Raw genomic sequence first — 18,106 nt, forward strand, 5'->3', positions numbered from 1 at the left:
GAGAACAATAAGTCATTTAAATATCAGACAACCTTTGCATCTGAAACTGTGAACCACGAGATGTATACGTCCACCTGCAGTAATGTGCAATCATGTGCATGTGTTTTCGCTTGGTGTGATAATAGAGAAATGGTAACATAATGGTGGCGTAAATATCTGACATAGCCATGGAGGAATATGTAGCGTTTGGCTCTGTCAGTAATGTGTGTGTGTGTGTGTGTGTGTCATAGGGGCGGGTGGCGCGCATCCAGCAGATCGAGAAAGACATGTTGAAGATTCGCCAGCACCTGCAGTCTCAGCCAGCCGAGCCTGAGGTACTTCCTCTTGCACATATGTGCCCCCCCCCCCCCCCCTTCTCACACTCACACTCACACTCACACTCACACTCACACTCACACTCACACTCACACTCACACTCACACCAAGATCGTCTGGCATAAACTGAGAAATAGTGTTCGATGTTGCTAACCTTTTATGACTGAGGAAATTGTTTCAAAACGAAAGTTTCCCAAACAGGGCAAGATAAAGGTTTGTTTATTCTAGAGCTATTTGCTGTTTGACGGCGGAGATGCATTTTTATGTTGTCATATGGAAGGTATGCACAATACTAGATAAGCGCAAGGAGTTCAGTATTTAGGGAATTGCACAGGAATATGAATCAGTCCAGAAATTCCACACAGGAAGCCAATTTTCTTTTGCGAAGGGAGGGGGAATTTGCAATTTTGGGGGAAACCGGACTTTTTTTTTTAGATAAATGAATGGCGGCCATGGTGGTTAGGGAGGCTTTTAAGTCCTCTTACTCGGCCCTAAGCTGCTTAGTCACAAGTATTCGGCGCTCCCGCTGTTTTGTTTTTTCTTCTTAACTTTAATCCAGCACGCTCCACTTTTGATTTCAGAGAACGACGCGTTGCTCCCGTCTGTCAGTGTCTTCTCATTTTAACCTAGTAATAAATGCCTCAGCTGAACAGACGTGATGAGATTTGTGACGATTTTCTGCGATTTCGGCGAGACGATTACCTATTTTGTAACGTTATATCATAGCTGTATATCCACGACGTGGATCATTGTGTTTGTATTCAGACGTGCCAGTGCGAGACCAACACACATCCGCTTTCATACCCACCATAGCATCATCAAATATATATGACTTAAGCTTCCATGCAGTCAATTTTTTATAGTGTAAGGCTGTAATCTGTTGCTCTTGTCATGTGACAAAAAGAGAACACGGGACATGTGACCTACCTTCTGGATACACCATAAGGCCTGGCGTGTGTTTGCTTAACATGTGTTGAGAGTGTGTGTGTGTGTGTGTGTGTGTGTGTGTGTGATTTATTGGATATACATTTGAGCACAGGATTATGGGTGTATGCCATTAAGGCCAGAGTTTCAGTATTTGTGTGCATTTGATTGTGTAATAGAGTGCAAGCCCCCCCCCCCCAATGTGTTGAGCTTTGAAATGCATGTGCTCTATGCATGTGAGTTGAACTGTCATATTTAATTCAGCCCACCCACACCCCGACCCCTAATCCTGCAGGCAGAAGAGAGGTTTATGTAGGTCAGGAAGGGACTGATGCTTCTGCAGCTGCTGCAGTCTACGGAGTCTCTCTATCTCTGTCTCGCATGCTTTTTTTTAATATTCTCAAATTGCTGGTGTCTTTCTCTGTTAAATTCATCTGCAATTCTGTTTCTTTTCTCTTTAATACCATTTCAGCTGTCACTTTTTGCCCTCCTCATTTTTTCTGTCTGAATTGCACTCGCTCTTCTCAGTCCTCATCCGTTTGGCACTCTTCACCTCTTTTTTTCCCCCTTTGCTCACTCTTTCACTCCTGTGTTCGCTCTGATTCTCCTTCTCCACCCCCTTCTGAGCGACTGAATAGCTCCTCTTCAAGCGCCTTCACAAACCCTCTCCTTATTCCATCCCTTTTTCCATCTCCGCTCATCCTTCCAGGTGACTAACTCTCCCTTCCTCCCTCTCTCGCTCTCTCGCTCGCGCTCTCTCTCTCTCTGTCTCTCGCTCGCGCTCTCTCTCTCTCTCATTCTCATTCTCTCAATCTATTTCTCTCATGCTCACTCTTTCTCTCTCTCTTTCTTTTTTCCCCTCTTCCCCGGGATGAATCTGTCTCTTTCTGCCTCTGCTTCATTCTGACTCTGTCCTCTGCCCCGCGATGGTCCTTTGAGGTGCTCTGTCTCACTCTGTCCTTCCATCTTTGTCGCTTGTCACTCTCCATCTCCATCTCTTTCTCTTGTATTCCCTCTTTCCCTTCCCCTTCTTTTCTCCATCTCCCTCCCTCGTTCCCTCACTCCTCCTGACGTTTCTCCTGCCCTTTCTCCTCCTCAGGTCAAGCATGAGACGGCTGGGACAGCTGAAGGAGCACAAACATCAGCTGATTCAGCGGGTGGGAATGTAAGCTGCGCTCAGGTAAATATATCACAATCGTATGGTTCTATTCTGGAAGAAAGTGGTATTTTTTTGTTGGTATTGTTTTTTATGCTGTCTGTTTGCATCTTGCATTTGGAGTTTTAATGAAAAGCCATCATTCATCATGCGCAGTATATGCCTGAAAAGTTATTTTCTTCTGTTGCTTTTAGAACAAATAGACCTCTGTGTACTGTGCTGCATGTTTTTCAGCTGTCAATGTGGTCAAATGATTCAGTTGTGGTGTCATAGTCAGTGTTTACAGGGCTTGGCAGATGCGCATTCTGATACTGTATTTATCCCTGTTGTCAGTTAATCCTTATTGGCTTTTGCCAAGGATCCAATTCATAAAATGGCAACATTTATAATGCTATTCTCTAGCGTTTAGCATTTATTTCTTAACCTTTTAGTAAGCTCCTGTAGTGTTGCATAAGAGACTGAAACTTACTGCAGGGTATTTATTTATTTATTTGTTTGTTTGTTGCCCTCGCAGGCCTCTAGCTCTCGGTCGGACCACGACTCGGGCAGCGAAATGAGCTGTGGGGGAAGCTACTCTGTCCCCCGCCGCCTAACGAGCCATCTGGGCACCAAGGTAAAGCTTCCCCTGGCTGTCAGTTTAACTGTGCCGAATCCACTGATCCCTTTAAGGGTTTTAATCACATGTGGTGGCATCACCGGTCCACTGTTATTTATGCACTGGCCTGCTGTTGAAATGAGCCTGGCTTTACTGTAGATGTTAGTGACTGATGTGTTTACATTTCTGTGAGAAGGCAATGGAATCAATTTGAAATTCATAGAATTGAAGAAAAAAAAACGAGATCGAGATCACCTGGATACCAAACAAACCTTGAACATTTTTCTTTGTGCTTGTGTCTCGCTCTCAGGTGGAGATGGTATACTCGTTGCTCTCCATGTTGGGGACGCACGATAAGGACGACATGTCCCGGACCCTCCTGGCCATGTCCAGCTCGCAGGACAGCTGCATCGCCATGCGCCAGTCGGGCTGCCTGCCGCTGCTCATCCAGCTCCTCCACGGCAACGACAAGGACTCGGTGTTGCTGGGCAACTCCCGGGGCAGCAAAGAGGCGCGGGCGAGGGCCAGCGCGGCGCTGCACAACATCATCCACTCGCAGCCGGACGACAAGCGTGGCCGGCGCGAGATCCGCGTGCTGCACCTGCTGGAGCAGATCCGTGCCTACTGCGAGACCTGCTGGGAGTGGCAGGAGAGCCACGAGCGCGGCGTCGACCAGGACAAGAACCCTAGTGAGTGTTCCAGGACAGTCCACTCTGGCTCCGTCAACAGCAAAGTGCCCAATATAGTATGAGATGAGATATAGTATGAGATGAGATATAGTATGAGATGAGATGAGAGTATATATACTTTTTTGATCCCGTGAGGGGAAATTTGGTCTCTGCATTTAACCCAATCGGTGAATTAGTGAAACACAAACAGCACACAGTGTACACACAGTGAGGTGACTCACACACTAATCCCGGCGCAGTGAGCTGCCTGCTACAACGGCGGCGCTCGGGGAGCAGTGAGGGGTTAGGTGCCTTGCTCAAGGGCACTTCAGCCGCGGCCCACTGGTCGGGACTCGAACCGGCAACCCTCCGGTTACAAGTCCAGAGTGCTAACCAGTAGGCCACGGCTGCCCAGTGTTCATGTTCCCCCAGACTGCTGGTGTTTTTAATATGGTCGTGGCACTGGCTTTAGTTTGTCTTCTATTTCTCTTACTTATTTTACCTTTTTATTGCTATTGTTATATTCAAGATATTTCTAAACATATTATACAATATTTCTGTCTTGGTTATAGTCTTTGACAGTAAGTTGTCAAGTTCTTAAATTGGTACTTCTCAGCATTCTGCATTCTCATGGATGTCATCGATTGTGCGTGCATATGTTCTTAATGCACTATATTTAAAATGTTGAATTCTGTCTAATTTATTGCAGTGCCTTCTCCAGTGGAACACCAGATTTGCCCTGCAGTCTGTGTCCTAATGAAGCTGTCCTTTGACGAGGAGCACAGACATGCTATGAATGAACTTGGTATGGAGAGATATTTCCCACACCATATACGATCTCCCCTTCCATCACATGGGTATGTTGTCTCTTGTGTTTTTTTTTAACGAAATTCAAGTAAAACGTTCTTGCTCCACATGAACAGGTGGACTTCAAGCCATAGCAGAGCTGCTACAGGTCGACTGTGAGATCTACGGTTTAACTAGTGACCACTACAGCGTGACCCTAAGGAGATATGCTGGAATGGCCCTGACCAACCTCACGTTTGGGGACGTGGCGAATAAGGTGTGTGTGTGTGTGTGTGTGTGTGTGTGTGTTTTTTTATATAGACCCTCTCAACTGCATAAATAAACATGTGCGTTCCTAACGCATTGCTGGTGACATAGGAAACAACACTGAGCTAATGGTAATTTGGCAACAAACAAAACAAAACCAAAAAGCAAGTTTTAAAGTCGACATTTTGTAGAGCATTACGCTCAAATCTGATTATTTTCATTTCAAAGTATCTGCGTTGGTTTTGAACGTTTCAACCGGAAACCCTCTAGGAACAGATTGAAATGGTCTATATCTTGTATGTTGTCATGTCAAGTGTAAATGTGTGTCTATATGTGTGCATTTTGCACAAACTGAAACATGATTGTGGACTGACAAGTCATGAGATCCTAACTGCGTGTGTGTGTGTGTGTGTGGTGCTTGTGGTGCTAACCAATGTATTAGTTGTTTGTACTGTATATAACGGAAGTGGTCATATGAGCACTTCCTGATGTTGCTTCTGTGTCCTGTTAGGCCACACTCTGCTCCATGAAGGGCTGCATGAGAGCCATGGTGGCTCAGCTGAAGTCAGACAGTGAAGATCTACAGCAGGTACAATGAAACTGAATTGAACACAATCCATCATCATGAGAATAAGCTGTTGGTTGATAATGGAAATCCTTTGTGATGCTGTTTAATTGGATGGTAGTTATGCTTTATAACTACTTTTTTGTATTAAGATGTAATCATAAACTCTCTATCTGTGTTTTTTTCACCCTCTTCATCCTCCTCGCATCTCTCTCAGGTAATCGCCAGTGTGTTGCGTAATCTGTCCTGGCGTGCCGACGTGAACAGTAAGAAGACTCTGCGTGAGGTGGGAAGTGTGCGGGCTCTGATGGAATGTGCTCTGGAGGTTCACAAGGTGAGGCCCAGCTCCACATCCCATAGCTCAGCAGAGCAGTCCGTAATGGTTATAATTCATAGGTTTCTATTTTAGATCACATACATCAAAGCATTTGATATGTAACATGCAATACACCTATGAATACGGTTTAGTGAATAAACAATTCCTTGTCTCCACATCTATTGTCTTTTGGTTACTTGTGGTTTGTTGTTTGAAATATTTGAAACTGCTGGTGAGTTGCAGTTGACATGTAAATCAGGGTTATATCACTCATGGGGAATCTGTTCAGATTAGCAGCACCCTTCAGCAAAGCAAAACTAAACACATCCAAAACCGAGAAACATGAAAATCTATTAATGTCAAATGGTTGGCAGCTGAAACCAGCCTCTTGCAAAAGAAAACTAGAATAGTGCTTCAGTAAACATGTAACATCTGATTTTCACTTCTGCTTAACCAAAGACCCACATGCCGTTGTTTCAATTACAGGTCCATTCCCCTTTACAGAGATATTATAGGATTTGTAATGTAATGGTACTTTATAGTGCAGTTTCTAAAACCCTCACTGTATGCATGCCTGTTTCTGATGTTATCCTATGATTGCTGAGTTACATTCGAATGAGTTGACGGTCATATTCAAATTTGCATTGGTCTCTTAATTTTCAATATAATCGTCAACTTATTCAAATGTCACTCAGCAACACTAGGATGACATCAGAAAAAAATGTGCAGTGGTCAATTTTTTCCAAAAGAAAATATTTCTTCAACAATTTTTTTTTTTTTAATCCTTCAGGAGTCCACTCTGAAGAGTGTCCTGAGCGCCCTGTGGAATTTGTCTGCTCACTGTACTGAGAACAAGGCTGACATCTGTGCAGTCGATGGGGCGCTTGCCTTCCTAGTTGGCACATTGACTCACCGGAGTCAAACCAACACCCTTGCCATCATTGAGAGTGGAGGAGGCATCCTGAGAAATGTTTCTAGTCTCATTGCTACAAATGAAGATCACAGGTATTAAATTGTTGAATAAAGAAGGATCACAGATTGTATTCATAGCAATAATTTGAATGGCATTGATGTAAATTAAGCTAAAAGTTGTAGAAGTTAGCCAAGATTTGGATTTTATATGATTGGAGAAAGTGCCTTTATTTATTCTCAGAAAGTTCTTCAACACAGATCTATCCATTTTCTTTTCCAGACAAATCTTACGGGAGAACAGCTGTCTGCAAACCCTTCTTCAGCACCTGAAGTCTCACAGCTTGACCATCGTCAGCAACGCGTGTGGCACCCTGTGGAACCTGTCTGCTCGGAACGCCAAGGACCAGGAGACGCTGTGGGACATGGGTGCTGTGAGCATGCTGAAGAACCTCATCCACTCCAAGCACAAGATGATCGCCATGGGAAGCGCCGCTGCTCTGAGGAACCTCATGGCCAACAGACCAGCCAAGTACAAGGACGCAAACATCATGTCTCCTGGGTCCAGTCTGCCTTCCTTGCATGTTAGGAAACAGAAAGCTCTCATCGAGGAGCTTGATGCACAGCATCTCTCTGAGACATTTGACAACATTGATAACCTGAGCCCCAAAGCCTCTCACAGGAACAAGCCCCGGCACAAACACGCTGTTTATGGGGACTATGATGGCGTCTGCCGGTCCGATGGGTACAACCCCAATGGAGTGGGCATGCGATCCCCATACATGAACACCCCAGTGCTGTCCAGTCCTTCGTCACGTGACAATAGGGTGAATGCTGAAGGCATTCGAGCAGAAAGGGACAGGAGTCTGGACAGGGAGAGAAGAGTGGTGGCAGGGGGATTCCATTCTGACCCTGATGCTGCTAAACGAATGGGGGTGCAGATCCCCACCACCACAGCCCAGATTGCCATGGTCATGGATGAAGTACAAGCCATGCACATGGACGACCGGAATGTTGGATCAAGCCCTGATCCCCACTGCGTTCAGGATGACATGAGTGGCGTCAGACGCACCGCAGGTGTCCATGGTCTCAGTAATGTTTACTACACCAAGCCAGATCACTCTGCTAGATCCTGCCCAATGCCTAAGCTTGAGTACCGGGCCTCCAATGACAGCCTAAACAGTGTCAACAGCACAGACGGTTATGGCAAAAGGGGTCAAATGAAGCCCTCTGTGGACTCCTACTCGGAAGATGACAGCAAATGCTGTGTCTACAGGAAGTACCCTGCTGACCTTGCCCACAAGATCCACAATGCCAACCACATGGAGGACAATGATGGAGATCTTGATACCCCCATTAATTACAGTCTGAAGTACTCTGACGAACAGCTGAACTCTGGGAGGCAGAGCCCGAGCCAGAATGAACGGTGGGCACGACCGAAGCACATGGAGGAGGACATGAAGAGGCCTGATCAGAAACCTGCCCGATCCCAAAGCCCAGGCTACCCAATGTACACTGAGGCCGGCAGTGATGGGGAGGAGAAGCTGAAGAAGTACCAACCAAGGTTTGTCCAGTCAGAGATGGGTGGTGGTTTCAGGTCTAGAGGTCCTAATGGCACAGATCAAAATAGTGCTGGGTCATCTCATGGCTTGAATAAGAAAATTAACCCTCAAATGTGCTCAGTTGATGACTACGGTGATGACAAGCCAACCAATTACAGTGAAAGATATTCGGAGGAGGAGCAACCGGATGAACAGCCAACCAATTACAGCATGAAATACTCAGAAGACCACCATGTAGAGCAACCAATTGATTACAGTCTTAAATACTCTGAGAGTGCCTCCAATAAGCCCATGTTTAGCCACTCAAAGCCTTCCTCTGCACAAAGTTCTGTCAAAGACCATTTAAGTCAGGACAGCTCATCATCTGTGACATCCATTAAGAATGCAGGAAGGCAAAAGCAGCCCCATCCTTCTTCTGCTCAATCCCGATCTGGACCAACACGTGTGATTCAGAAGAGCGCAACATGCAAGGCTCCAACAGTCAACCAGGAAACACTACAGACTTATTGTGTGGAGGACACACCAATTTGCTTCTCTAGGGGAAGTTCGTTGTCATCTCTGTCCTCAGAGGAGGATGAAATGGATGGCTGTAAGAGAAATGCAAGTAGTAATTACCCCACCCTGCCCATCACAGAGAAAGAACCAGCTAACAACTATAACTCTGACCAGCGTACAACAGAAAACCAACCAACTGCCCAGTATGTCAGAATGAAGCCTCCAAGGCACCAGTCTCACGTTGGACATGGGGAAGGATCCAGACATCACAAAGCAGTTGAGTTCTCATCTGGAGCAAAGTCACCCTCCAAAAGTGGAGCTCAGACTCCCAAGAGTCCTCCAGAACACTACTTGCAGGAAACACCCCTCATGTTCAGCCGTTGCACCTCGGTGAGCTCCCTTGACAGTTTTGAGAGTCACTCCATTGCCAGCTCTGTGCAGAGTGAGCCATGCAGTGGAATGGTCAGCGGGATCATCAGCCCCAGCGATCTGCCGGACAGTCCTGGCCAAACCATGCCACCCAGCCGCAGCAAGACACCGCCACCTCCCCAGCCCCACCCTGCGCAGATGAAACAGAAAATGAAAGTGGCTCCTCATTCAGACAAGCGAGATCTAGCTCCAAAGCATGCTGCTGTAAATGCTGCTGTTCATAAGGTTCAGGTGCTCCCTGACAATGACACTCTGCTGCACTTTGCCACTGAAAGCACCCCAGATGGATTCTCTTGTGCCTCAAGCCTCAGTGCATTGAGCTTGGATGAACCCTACATTCAGAAAGATGTGGAACTCAAGATAATGCCCCCTGTTCATGAGGATGACCATGGTGCTGAGGCAGACCATGAGAAAGAAGTACTCAGTGAACCCCAGAACCTTGAAAAACCTGCTCCAACATGTGAAGTTGAAGATAAAGATATATTAGATGATTCTGATGATGATGATATAGAAATCCTAGAAGCTTGTATAAACTCAGCAATGCCAACAAAGTCATCTGGAAAGCATAAGAAACAGTCACCTTCAGGCACTTCGAGGATACCCCCACCAGTGGCCCGCAAGCCAAGCCAACTCCCCGTCTACAAATTGCTTCCCACACAAAACCGAGCACAGCAACAAAAACACGTGGCCATGGCACATGGAGAGGACATGCCACGCATTTATTGTGTTGAGGGAACTCCTATTAATTTCTCAACAGCCACGTCCCTGAGTGATCTCACCATTGATTCCCCTCCAAATGAGCTGGCTAGTGCTGAACCTCCTGCGGCCCGCGTGGAGCCATCCTCTCAAAGACGAGACACCATCCCAGAGGGGAAAAGTGCAGAGAGCAAAGACACTGGGGCATCATCGGCACAGCCAGCTGGCTCCATCGAGAACGAAGGAGATGATATTCTTGCTGAGTGCATAAATTCTGCAATGCCGAAAGGGAAAACTCACAAGAGTTTCAGAGTTCAGAAAATGGCTGATCCTCCTCAGCATCCTGTGACTGCTCCTAGTAGTCTTGTTCAACAGGATTTTGAGAAAAAGAAGCCAACGTCTCCTGTAAAGCCAATGCCACAGAGTAGTGAGTACAGGGCCCGGATGCTGAAAAGGCCAGAGGCATCCAGTGGTTTCTCAGAAGCCTCGCCATATGCTGACAAAACCAAGGAAACCAAAAAATTAGAACCTAAAGGAGCTTCAGCAGAGCCTCAAAGAGAGGAAAGAACACGCCCTGGCTACACATTTGATTCACCGCACCATTACACACCCATAGAGGGCACACCATACTGCTTCTCACGCAATGATTCCTTGAGCTCTCTTGATTTTGAGGATGATGATCTTGACCTCTCTAAAGAAAAGGCTGAACTCAGAAAAGACAAAGAACAAAGGAAGGTTCCAGCAAAAAGCAATGCAGAACAGCAACAACAACAGCAGCAACAAACAGTGAACACAAACAGGGCCGCTGCATTCCAGGCCCCTCCTACAAAGCCTGTACAGAAACCATCCGTTTTCCCACAAGCATCCAAAGAAAATACAGGACCTGTGCCTGATGAGAAGCAGAAATTTTCCATTGAGGACACGCCTGTATGTTTTTCCAGAAATTCCTCTCTCAGTTCCCTGAGCGACATTGACCAAGAAAACAACAACAAAGACCTGCAGCCGAAAGAAGAAACAACTCAGGTTGAAGTCCCTAGGCCACAGGCCTCTGGTTATGCACCAAAAGCCTTCCATGTAGAAGACACTCCTGTATGCTTCTCAAGAAATAGCTCTCTTAGTTCCCTTAGTATTGATTCAGAGGATGACCTTCTTCAAGAATGCATCAGCTCTGCAATGCCAAAAAAGAAGAAACAGCCACCAAGAAACAAAGGAGATGACCAGAGTGTCAGTGAAGAGAAAACTGTTGTTGCAGAAGGCATCATGGCTGAAGAGCCAGATCTCATTTTGGATCTTACAGATACACACAGCCCCATTTCAGAGCAAGCCCTGTCTCCTGACTCTGAGTCATTTGATTGGAAGGCTATCCAAGAAGGGGCTAATTCAATTGTGAGCAGTTTGCACCAGGCAGCTGCTAGTCTGTCAAGGCAAGGCTCATCTGACTCTGATTCAATCCTGTCCCTAAAATCTGGTATTTCCATTGGATCTCCTTTCCACCTCCCCTCCAATCCAGATGAAAACAAACCTGCTGCTGGTAAGGGAGGGCCGAGAATATTAAAACCTGGTGAGAAAAGCACTGTTGAGGCAAAAAAGAAGGAAGAAGAAGCTAAAGGCCTTAAAGGAGGCAAGAAAGTCTACAAAAGTCTCATCACAGGCAAGCCACGCCCCAGTCATGATATTGTCTCCTCCCAGAGACCTGCTCCAGTTCCTGTGATGTCCAGAGGAAGGACAATGACCCATATCCCTGGTGTCAGGAGCAGCTCTCCCAGCACTAGCCCTGTGCCAAAAAAGCCCCCTCCTCGAGGGCAAGTGTCAAAGCCCCTCTCCCAAGGTCCGAACTCTGGGAACTCACCAAGGGGAATCAAACCCCCAGCCAAGTCAGACCCGAGTCCAGCCAGAGAGCCACCAGGCTCTCAAAGCAGTTCAAGTAAAGCCTCCTCACGATCGGGTTCCAGAGATTCAACACCGTCCAGACCCCCTCCACAGTCTTTGACTAGACCCATGCAATCACCAGGTCGAACATCTGTTTCTGTCTCCCCGGGAAGGAATGGGCTGACCCCACCGAACAAGTTGTCCCAGTTACCACGCACTGCCTCTCCTAATACAGCATCTGCTAAGACTGGCACAGGCCGCATGGCATACACATCCCCTGGCCGACAGATGGGACAGCAGGTTCAAAACAAACAAATGGGAGTGCCAAGAAGTGCCAGTGGAATTCCTCGGAGTGAGTCTGCCTCTAAAAGCCTCAACCAATGTGGAGCTTCTGGAACCTCAAAAAAGGTAGAACTTTCCAGAATGTCCTCTACTAAGTCTAGTGGTAGTGAGTCTGATAGATCAGAGAAACCCGGCCTTGTTCGCCAGTCCACATTCATCAAGGAAGCCCCTAGTCCAACACTAAAAAGGAAACTGGAGGAGTCTGCCTCATTTGAATCCCTATCCCCCTCTTCTCCAAGTATGTCCCAGTCGCAAACCCCTGTATCCAGCCCCTCTTTACCTGATATGTCTCTAACTCTGCCCTATCAAGGTAGTGGATGGAGGAAGTCCCCACACAGCCAGAACTCTTCTGAAAATGGAGATGGGAAATCTGTCAAGAGGCAAGACATTTCTCGGTCTCATTCAGAGAGCCCCTCTAGACTGCCCATAAACAGAACGGGAACCTGGAAAAGGGAGCACAGCAAGCACTCCTCATCCCTCCCGAGAGTTGGCACGTGGAAAAGAACTGGCAGCTCCTCGTCCATCCTCTCTGCTTCGTCAGAGTCAAGTGAAAAGGGTCGAAGCGAGGATGAAAGGCAGCCCACAAGTCCAGCTCAAAGAACAGCACAGGGTAAAGAGGGTGCCCCGTTGAAAGGGACATGGAGGAAGATGAAGGAGAGTGATGCAGCTCACTCCATGACATTAGATCTCCCAGATCAAGGGGCAGACTCGGGAACCACAGCCTCTGGGCATCAGAACGCAACAGGTGGGTCAAAGAGTGAAGATGTCTGGGTGCGAATTGAAGACTGCCCCATCAATAATCCCAGGTCAGCAAAGTCACCCACAGCTAACACGCCTCCTGTTATTGACTCTGCTCCTGCCAAAATGCCCCCCTCTGACCCCAGTGAAATTCATCCTAAACCGCCCAGTGTCAGCGACAATGCCAACGCCCGGCGACTGGGGTCGGAGACGAACCTCAACTTGTTCCGGAGCAGCGAGAGTCTAGACAGAAAAGGCGCCGACATCATCAAACCCGCTCCTAGCAACTCTAACATTGCCAACGAGAGCTACGAAGCCCCAGTGGCCACAGAACGAACCCCCTTTAGTTCCTGTAACTCCAGCAAGCACAGCTCCCCTAGTGGAGCGGTGGCTGCCAGAGTCAGCCCGTTTAACTACACCCCCAGCCCCAGGAAGAGCAGTGCAGACAGCACCACAACGCCCCGACCCTCTCAGATACCCACACCTGTGACTAGCGGTGTGAAGAAGAGAGACTCAAAAGGGGACACTACAGAGAGTGGCTCTTATATTGTCACTTCTGTCTAAGCACCTAGTTAGGGACTGGAGACTTTGACGGGACCCATAAATGCTCTTGACTCTTGACCTGAAACAGACGAAGCACTGTTCTGGAATTGAGAGTGGAAAAAATATGCTGTTGTGTAGTTGTTGTAGGCCTGACTGAAGGCTCTGTGTTCTTTGATGGTAGAATTGTGACTGGCACACTTGGTTTGAACAACCAAGAAACTCAGAGACTTTGTCGAACAAAACTCTATGTGAATTTATACTGTACAGATTTTAATTATGTATATATTTAATTTAAACCCCAATCGAGATTATGTATCTTGCCTGACTTGACTAAGATAATCACTTAAAGTTGCATATTTGGGACACTTGCGATGGACTTGAGAAATATTGCTTTTGATTTTCGAAACTTTAAACCTGTAAAGGCCTGTATAAAGTCAAAAGCATTTCCTTATTGCAGCTTCAAATATATGACCACCTTCCCAGCCCCCTCCTTGCATGAAGCGACCTGATGGTGTATTTTCTGAAGTGAAGATGAGCATTTCTGTGGTCACTTTGACATGTATTGGTAGCTGTAGTGTAACAATTTTACACTTTTACTCTTGTGCTCTGAAAGCAAGGACTTTATTGTAATGTTTTGAATGAGGATGTTCACGTGGGTCATAGATGATATCAAGTGTAGGTAGATCCATTACTCTGCTGTTTGTCGTATAATGTTACCAGGTGACTTGGGTGTATTTTTTGTTTTGTTTTATAATTTCAGACATCTCTAAATGACTACATTTCAAAAATTAAACAATTCCTGTAGGTTTTCATGTTTGTTCTGCTTTTTTAAGAGATCATTTTACTTCTACACCCCATAAAACAGTATTTGCACACAGCTGGATACGATTTTCTGTTGAAAAACAAAGAATATACTGTGTGAATCATGTTTTTTCCCTTCATGCAATAAAGTTGGTTGATGGGTATTTAAAATGAAGCATTTAAATTTACAAATTGTAAAGCCACATAATAAACGTTAACATTTGGTGCATTATTGTGTCAGGTTTGTCCATTGGGTTGCGCAACTCTATGCTCATGCCAGCTTACAATAATGTATGAAGCATTTTCTGTTTTCAAAACCTATATCATTCAGAATGTGTTCTGTAAGCCTGATTTGGATTTTCCTCTTTTTGACTACACTGAGATGTCTGATTACTACAAATTATAAAACATTGATTTGATCGATGGAAACGGTTCTGAATTCTGATCAAGTGTAGGCAATGACATTTCTTAATTCTATTTTTGACAAGAAAAAAGGTTGCTTCTTGATACTATTTGAGATGAGTGTCTTATTTTAGAAATGCTCATAGATTGAGACTGTCTGCAGGCCAGGTAATTGCTAATATCCCACCAAAATGATGGTTATGGTGCGATGTTCAGGTATTTGTACACCAAAAATGCTTTGAACTCAAATTCGGTCACTATTTTATAATTTAGACAAAGATTTGAGCGCCACACCCTATCAAATGCTTATACCACAAAATAAAAGACTATGGTCAAAACACTCAAACTGAAACTGTTTTTCTTGCTAGATGAAACCCTAGTCTTAGGCTGTGGTATTGAGGAAGTGGTGCATTTTAAGCATTTTCCCCTCTTGACATAATTTTTGGTTGTATTTCATGACATGGTCAACATAACTTCTAAAAATTAAACTTATATAACATTTGGTAATGTATAATTGGGGATTTTGCTCTAATTTCTGTTGACCGGTCTGACTGAGTCGCGCCTTTTACAGTAAGACATTGTGGTACATGAACTGACCTAAGCACGGGGTAACCAGGGATCAGGTCAGGCATTTAACAAATGGTCTCTCGCACATACATCACCCCCAAATAACTTACACATTCAAATTAGTTCTTGTACAAGACTATATCATAATTTTAGCATTTACAAATGGTTCTTTTCTTTAAAATGATTAGTCACAAGGCTTTCACAAAGTAGCCAGCCAACCATAATATTTACACTGTGAGTTCAGCAGTCTCTGTCACGTCGGGACAATCTACTATGGTCACCAATTAAGAAATGTGTCCGAGACACAAAAAGTTGATACAGATGAGGTGTTAAAAAATACTGGCCAAATACCACTAAATGGTGCTAATGGTGATTCCAAAAGTAAAATTTTAGTAATTTGTTCTCAGAAGGCTGTATGTTTATAAAGAAATGATGACCTCAACGTCTTTGGGTCCTGTGGCATGCCTAACATCTTAGTCATCAAAACATTTACAAAGTGGATTAAATGGTGTGTAACTGAGGACTTCCTGTCATTCTCATTTCCCTCTTCAACCACCAGCTTTTCTTGGGTTGCGAGTCAGTGACATAAAGCACAACGCAAGTCAGACTCGGTAAGTTCGCAGTTTACACTACTTACAGGATTTTAATGTAATGTAATGTAATTTTTTTCTGTCCTTTGAATGATCATATATTTCAGATTATTAACAGAATGAGTGAATGGAATCAAATCATCATCTTAGAAGTGACCGCTCTTATGTTATTCATCGGTTGTTTGCCTATCATACATTATTTGTTCTTAGAATTACGAAGAACTTGCAAAATATCAGTTGTATTTCAACTTAATTTTAATGTAATTTTTATTATTCTCTGTGTAGTCGAATCAAGCTATCCAACAAACATCTTTGTGGCTATTCTAAATTTGTGTGGAATGTAATACTAATTACATGATACTTATATTCACTCATTCCCTTTCAGCAACAAACATGGATTATTCTGAACATGACTATGCTAACTCCACTTTTAATGGGTCATATGAAGATGAATATTATGACTACCCCTTAAATATAACCACAGTGCCAGAGTTGACAGTGGCACATAACGGTGTGAAGATTATCTCTCTCATCATCTACAGCCTCACCTTTCTCCTCGGTGTCCCTGGTAATGCCTTTGTTATTTGGATTGCGGGCCTGAAAATGAAGAGGACTGTGAATGTTGTGTGGTTTATCAACCTGGCCATCGCAGACTTCCTCTGTTGCCTCAGCATTCCCTTCTCCATCACCGACACTCTTCTGGAAACCAGCTGGCCGTACGGGAGCGTCATGTGCAAGGTCATCCCTCCATTTGTCGTTCTCAACATGTTCGCCAGTGTCTTCACCCTGGCTTTTATCAGCCTGGACCGCCTGGCGCTGGTGGTCCGTCCCGTCTGGGCCCAGAACCACCGCAGCCTGGTGCTGGCGTGGGCCCTCTGTGGACTGGCCTGGGTTCTGGCTCTCCTGCTCAGCTTACCTTCCATGATTCTCAGAACCACGGTGACTAATCCACACCAAAACCAAACCCTCTGCACTTATGTCACCCAAGAGGGTGACAGTCTCTCTAAGTCACTCCTAGCCCACATGCAGATGATTCGTTTTCTGTTTGGATTCCTTGTCCCTCTCCTCCTCATCATCACTTCCTACATCCTCATCACCCTCAAGGTGCGCTCCAGTAGCTTCCGTGCCAAAAGAGCCTTCAAGATCATCGTCGCTGTAGTCGTGGCCTTCTTTGTCTGCTGGCTTCCCTATCACGCCTTTGGACTTGCCAGGGAGTATGGCCGGGATGAGGGCCTGGTCCTCCTTCTTGACCAGCTGAGCATAGCCCTTGCTTTTGTGAACAGCTGCCTCAACCCGCTCCTGTACGTATTTATGGGTCAGGACTTTAAGGAGAAGGTGCGCCTGTCGCTGAAGCGGATCCTGGAGAATGCGTTCAGCGAGGACAACACCACACACTCCTATGTGCGCTCCAAGGCCTCGCAATCACGCATGACCTCCTCCACAGTTTAGCTGGCTTTCAAAAATGGACTCACATTAGAAATTTGCATTGTACTCTTTCTTTAAGTAGTATTTTAGAGTTTAGAATAGAACACATTTGAATGTAGCAAGTTAACATGGAGGGGGGAAAATTGCTGGGGTGTGGGTTGGAGGGGTGGGGGGGGGCAGGCAGTTTAGAGCTTATCTTGTACTAATTACATGTGGTGGACAGGAAGGAAACTCATAACTGTCGTGAAATATGTGACCTCGTTATTATACACCATGTACCAACTCATGAGTAAAACGGAGAGACGTCTAGATTAAGTATGATAGGCCTCGTTTTACTCATTTACTATGTTATGGTATTTCATACCTGTTTAGTTTCATAATTTTGTTTGATTATTTTAACTGACCAAGGAGGAGAAATTATTGTGATTAACTGTTAACTTAATGCTAGTGTTTTGAATGTTAAAGTATGGGGATGTATGTTAAATGTATGTAAATGTATATGAATGTTAAAGTATGTGGATGTACTATCATTATGGTGTATATTTTGTATGTATTACGTGCAATGCGTCGTTATTATATTATATAAGTATTTCAGAAACACTATATCACTATTGTCATGTTTCTAAAGCTTAATTTGTGTGGCCACTTGATGGCGCCAGAGTAAAAAGAAGTTGCTTGTATGAATAAACACTCACACATACATGGACAAATTAATTCCCAATTTAGAATAAAGCTTCCTGATTACCATCATCAATGAAATTAAATATGGATGCGATGCCAAAAGTAATACGCAGAACTGAGATAATAATTTCACAGAATAAAATGTCTGTACAGGGCTATGGCTGTTTACCTGCTACGTCTGCTGCTGAGAGGTTGGATGAGAAAGGGATCACTGTATACTATATCCTACATTGGAGAGGTTAATTATGAGGAAGTTCAGGAAAGGGAAACTGAATTGCTTTTTTTTTGCCACCCACTGCAACACTGTGTTCCTCTTTTGTGATATTTCCATTCTAAAGCTGCTGAGTCTTTCTGTTTTCTGCTCTTCTGATAAAACTCTTTTTGGTATGTCACTGTAAACACATGCAAGAAAATGTTCTCAGAAGTTCCAGCCATGGTAGATAAAGTGGTTTTGTATAAAGTAAA

At 45.0% G+C, this 18,106-nt stretch overlaps 2 protein-coding genes across 8 annotated transcripts in view; both read left to right on the plus strand.

Annotated features, from left to right (window-relative positions):
• Positions 1-14,205, plus strand: part of apc (APC regulator of WNT signaling pathway) — a 35,209-nt gene extending 21,004 nt beyond the window's left edge. For all 6 annotated transcript variants that reach the window (XM_042080383.1, XM_042080382.1, XM_042080386.1 and 3 more), the window contains 10 exons: positions 231-314; positions 2,339-2,419; positions 2,910-3,008; positions 3,301-3,679; positions 4,368-4,463; positions 4,582-4,721; positions 5,223-5,300; positions 5,494-5,610; positions 6,383-6,597; positions 6,785-14,205. In XM_042080383.1, the coding sequence (XP_041936317.1) occupies positions 231-314; positions 2,339-2,419; positions 2,910-3,008; positions 3,301-3,679; positions 4,368-4,463; positions 4,582-4,721; positions 5,223-5,300; positions 5,494-5,610; positions 6,383-6,597; positions 6,785-13,196 (7,701 nt within the window). In that variant the 3' untranslated portion in view covers positions 13,197-14,205. The remainder of the gene's footprint in view (positions 1-230; positions 315-2,338; positions 2,420-2,909; positions 3,009-3,300; positions 3,680-4,367; positions 4,464-4,581; positions 4,722-5,222; positions 5,301-5,493; positions 5,611-6,382; positions 6,598-6,784) is intronic.
• Positions 14,206-15,484: 1,279 nt separating this feature from the next.
• On the plus strand, positions 15,485-18,106 carry LOC121698354 (C3a anaphylatoxin chemotactic receptor). 2 transcript variants are annotated; one of them, XM_042080390.1, is made up of 2 exons: positions 15,485-15,556; positions 15,921-18,106. In XM_042080390.1, the coding sequence occupies exon 2, from the start codon at positions 15,929-15,931 to the stop codon at positions 16,982-16,984; it is 1,056 nt and encodes a 351-aa protein (XP_041936324.1). In that variant the 5' UTR covers positions 15,485-15,556; positions 15,921-15,928; the 3' UTR covers positions 16,985-18,106. The 2 variants fall into 2 exon arrangements, with proteins under 2 accessions (XP_041936324.1, XP_041936325.1); XM_042080391.1 differs by lacking the exon at positions 15,485-15,556 and adding an exon at positions 15,575-15,593.

Source organism: Alosa sapidissima, chromosome 23 (assembly GCF_018492685.1).
Source record: "Alosa sapidissima isolate fAloSap1 chromosome 23, fAloSap1.pri, whole genome shotgun sequence".
NCBI classification, from domain to species: Eukaryota; Metazoa; Chordata; class Actinopteri; order Clupeiformes; family Clupeidae; genus Alosa; species Alosa sapidissima.

What these genes read in the sequence shown, in the direction of transcription:
- LOC121698354 (XM_042080390.1), top strand. Translation starts at nt 15,929, where the DNA reads ATGGATTATTCTGAACATGACTATGCTAACTCCACTTTTAATGGGTCA.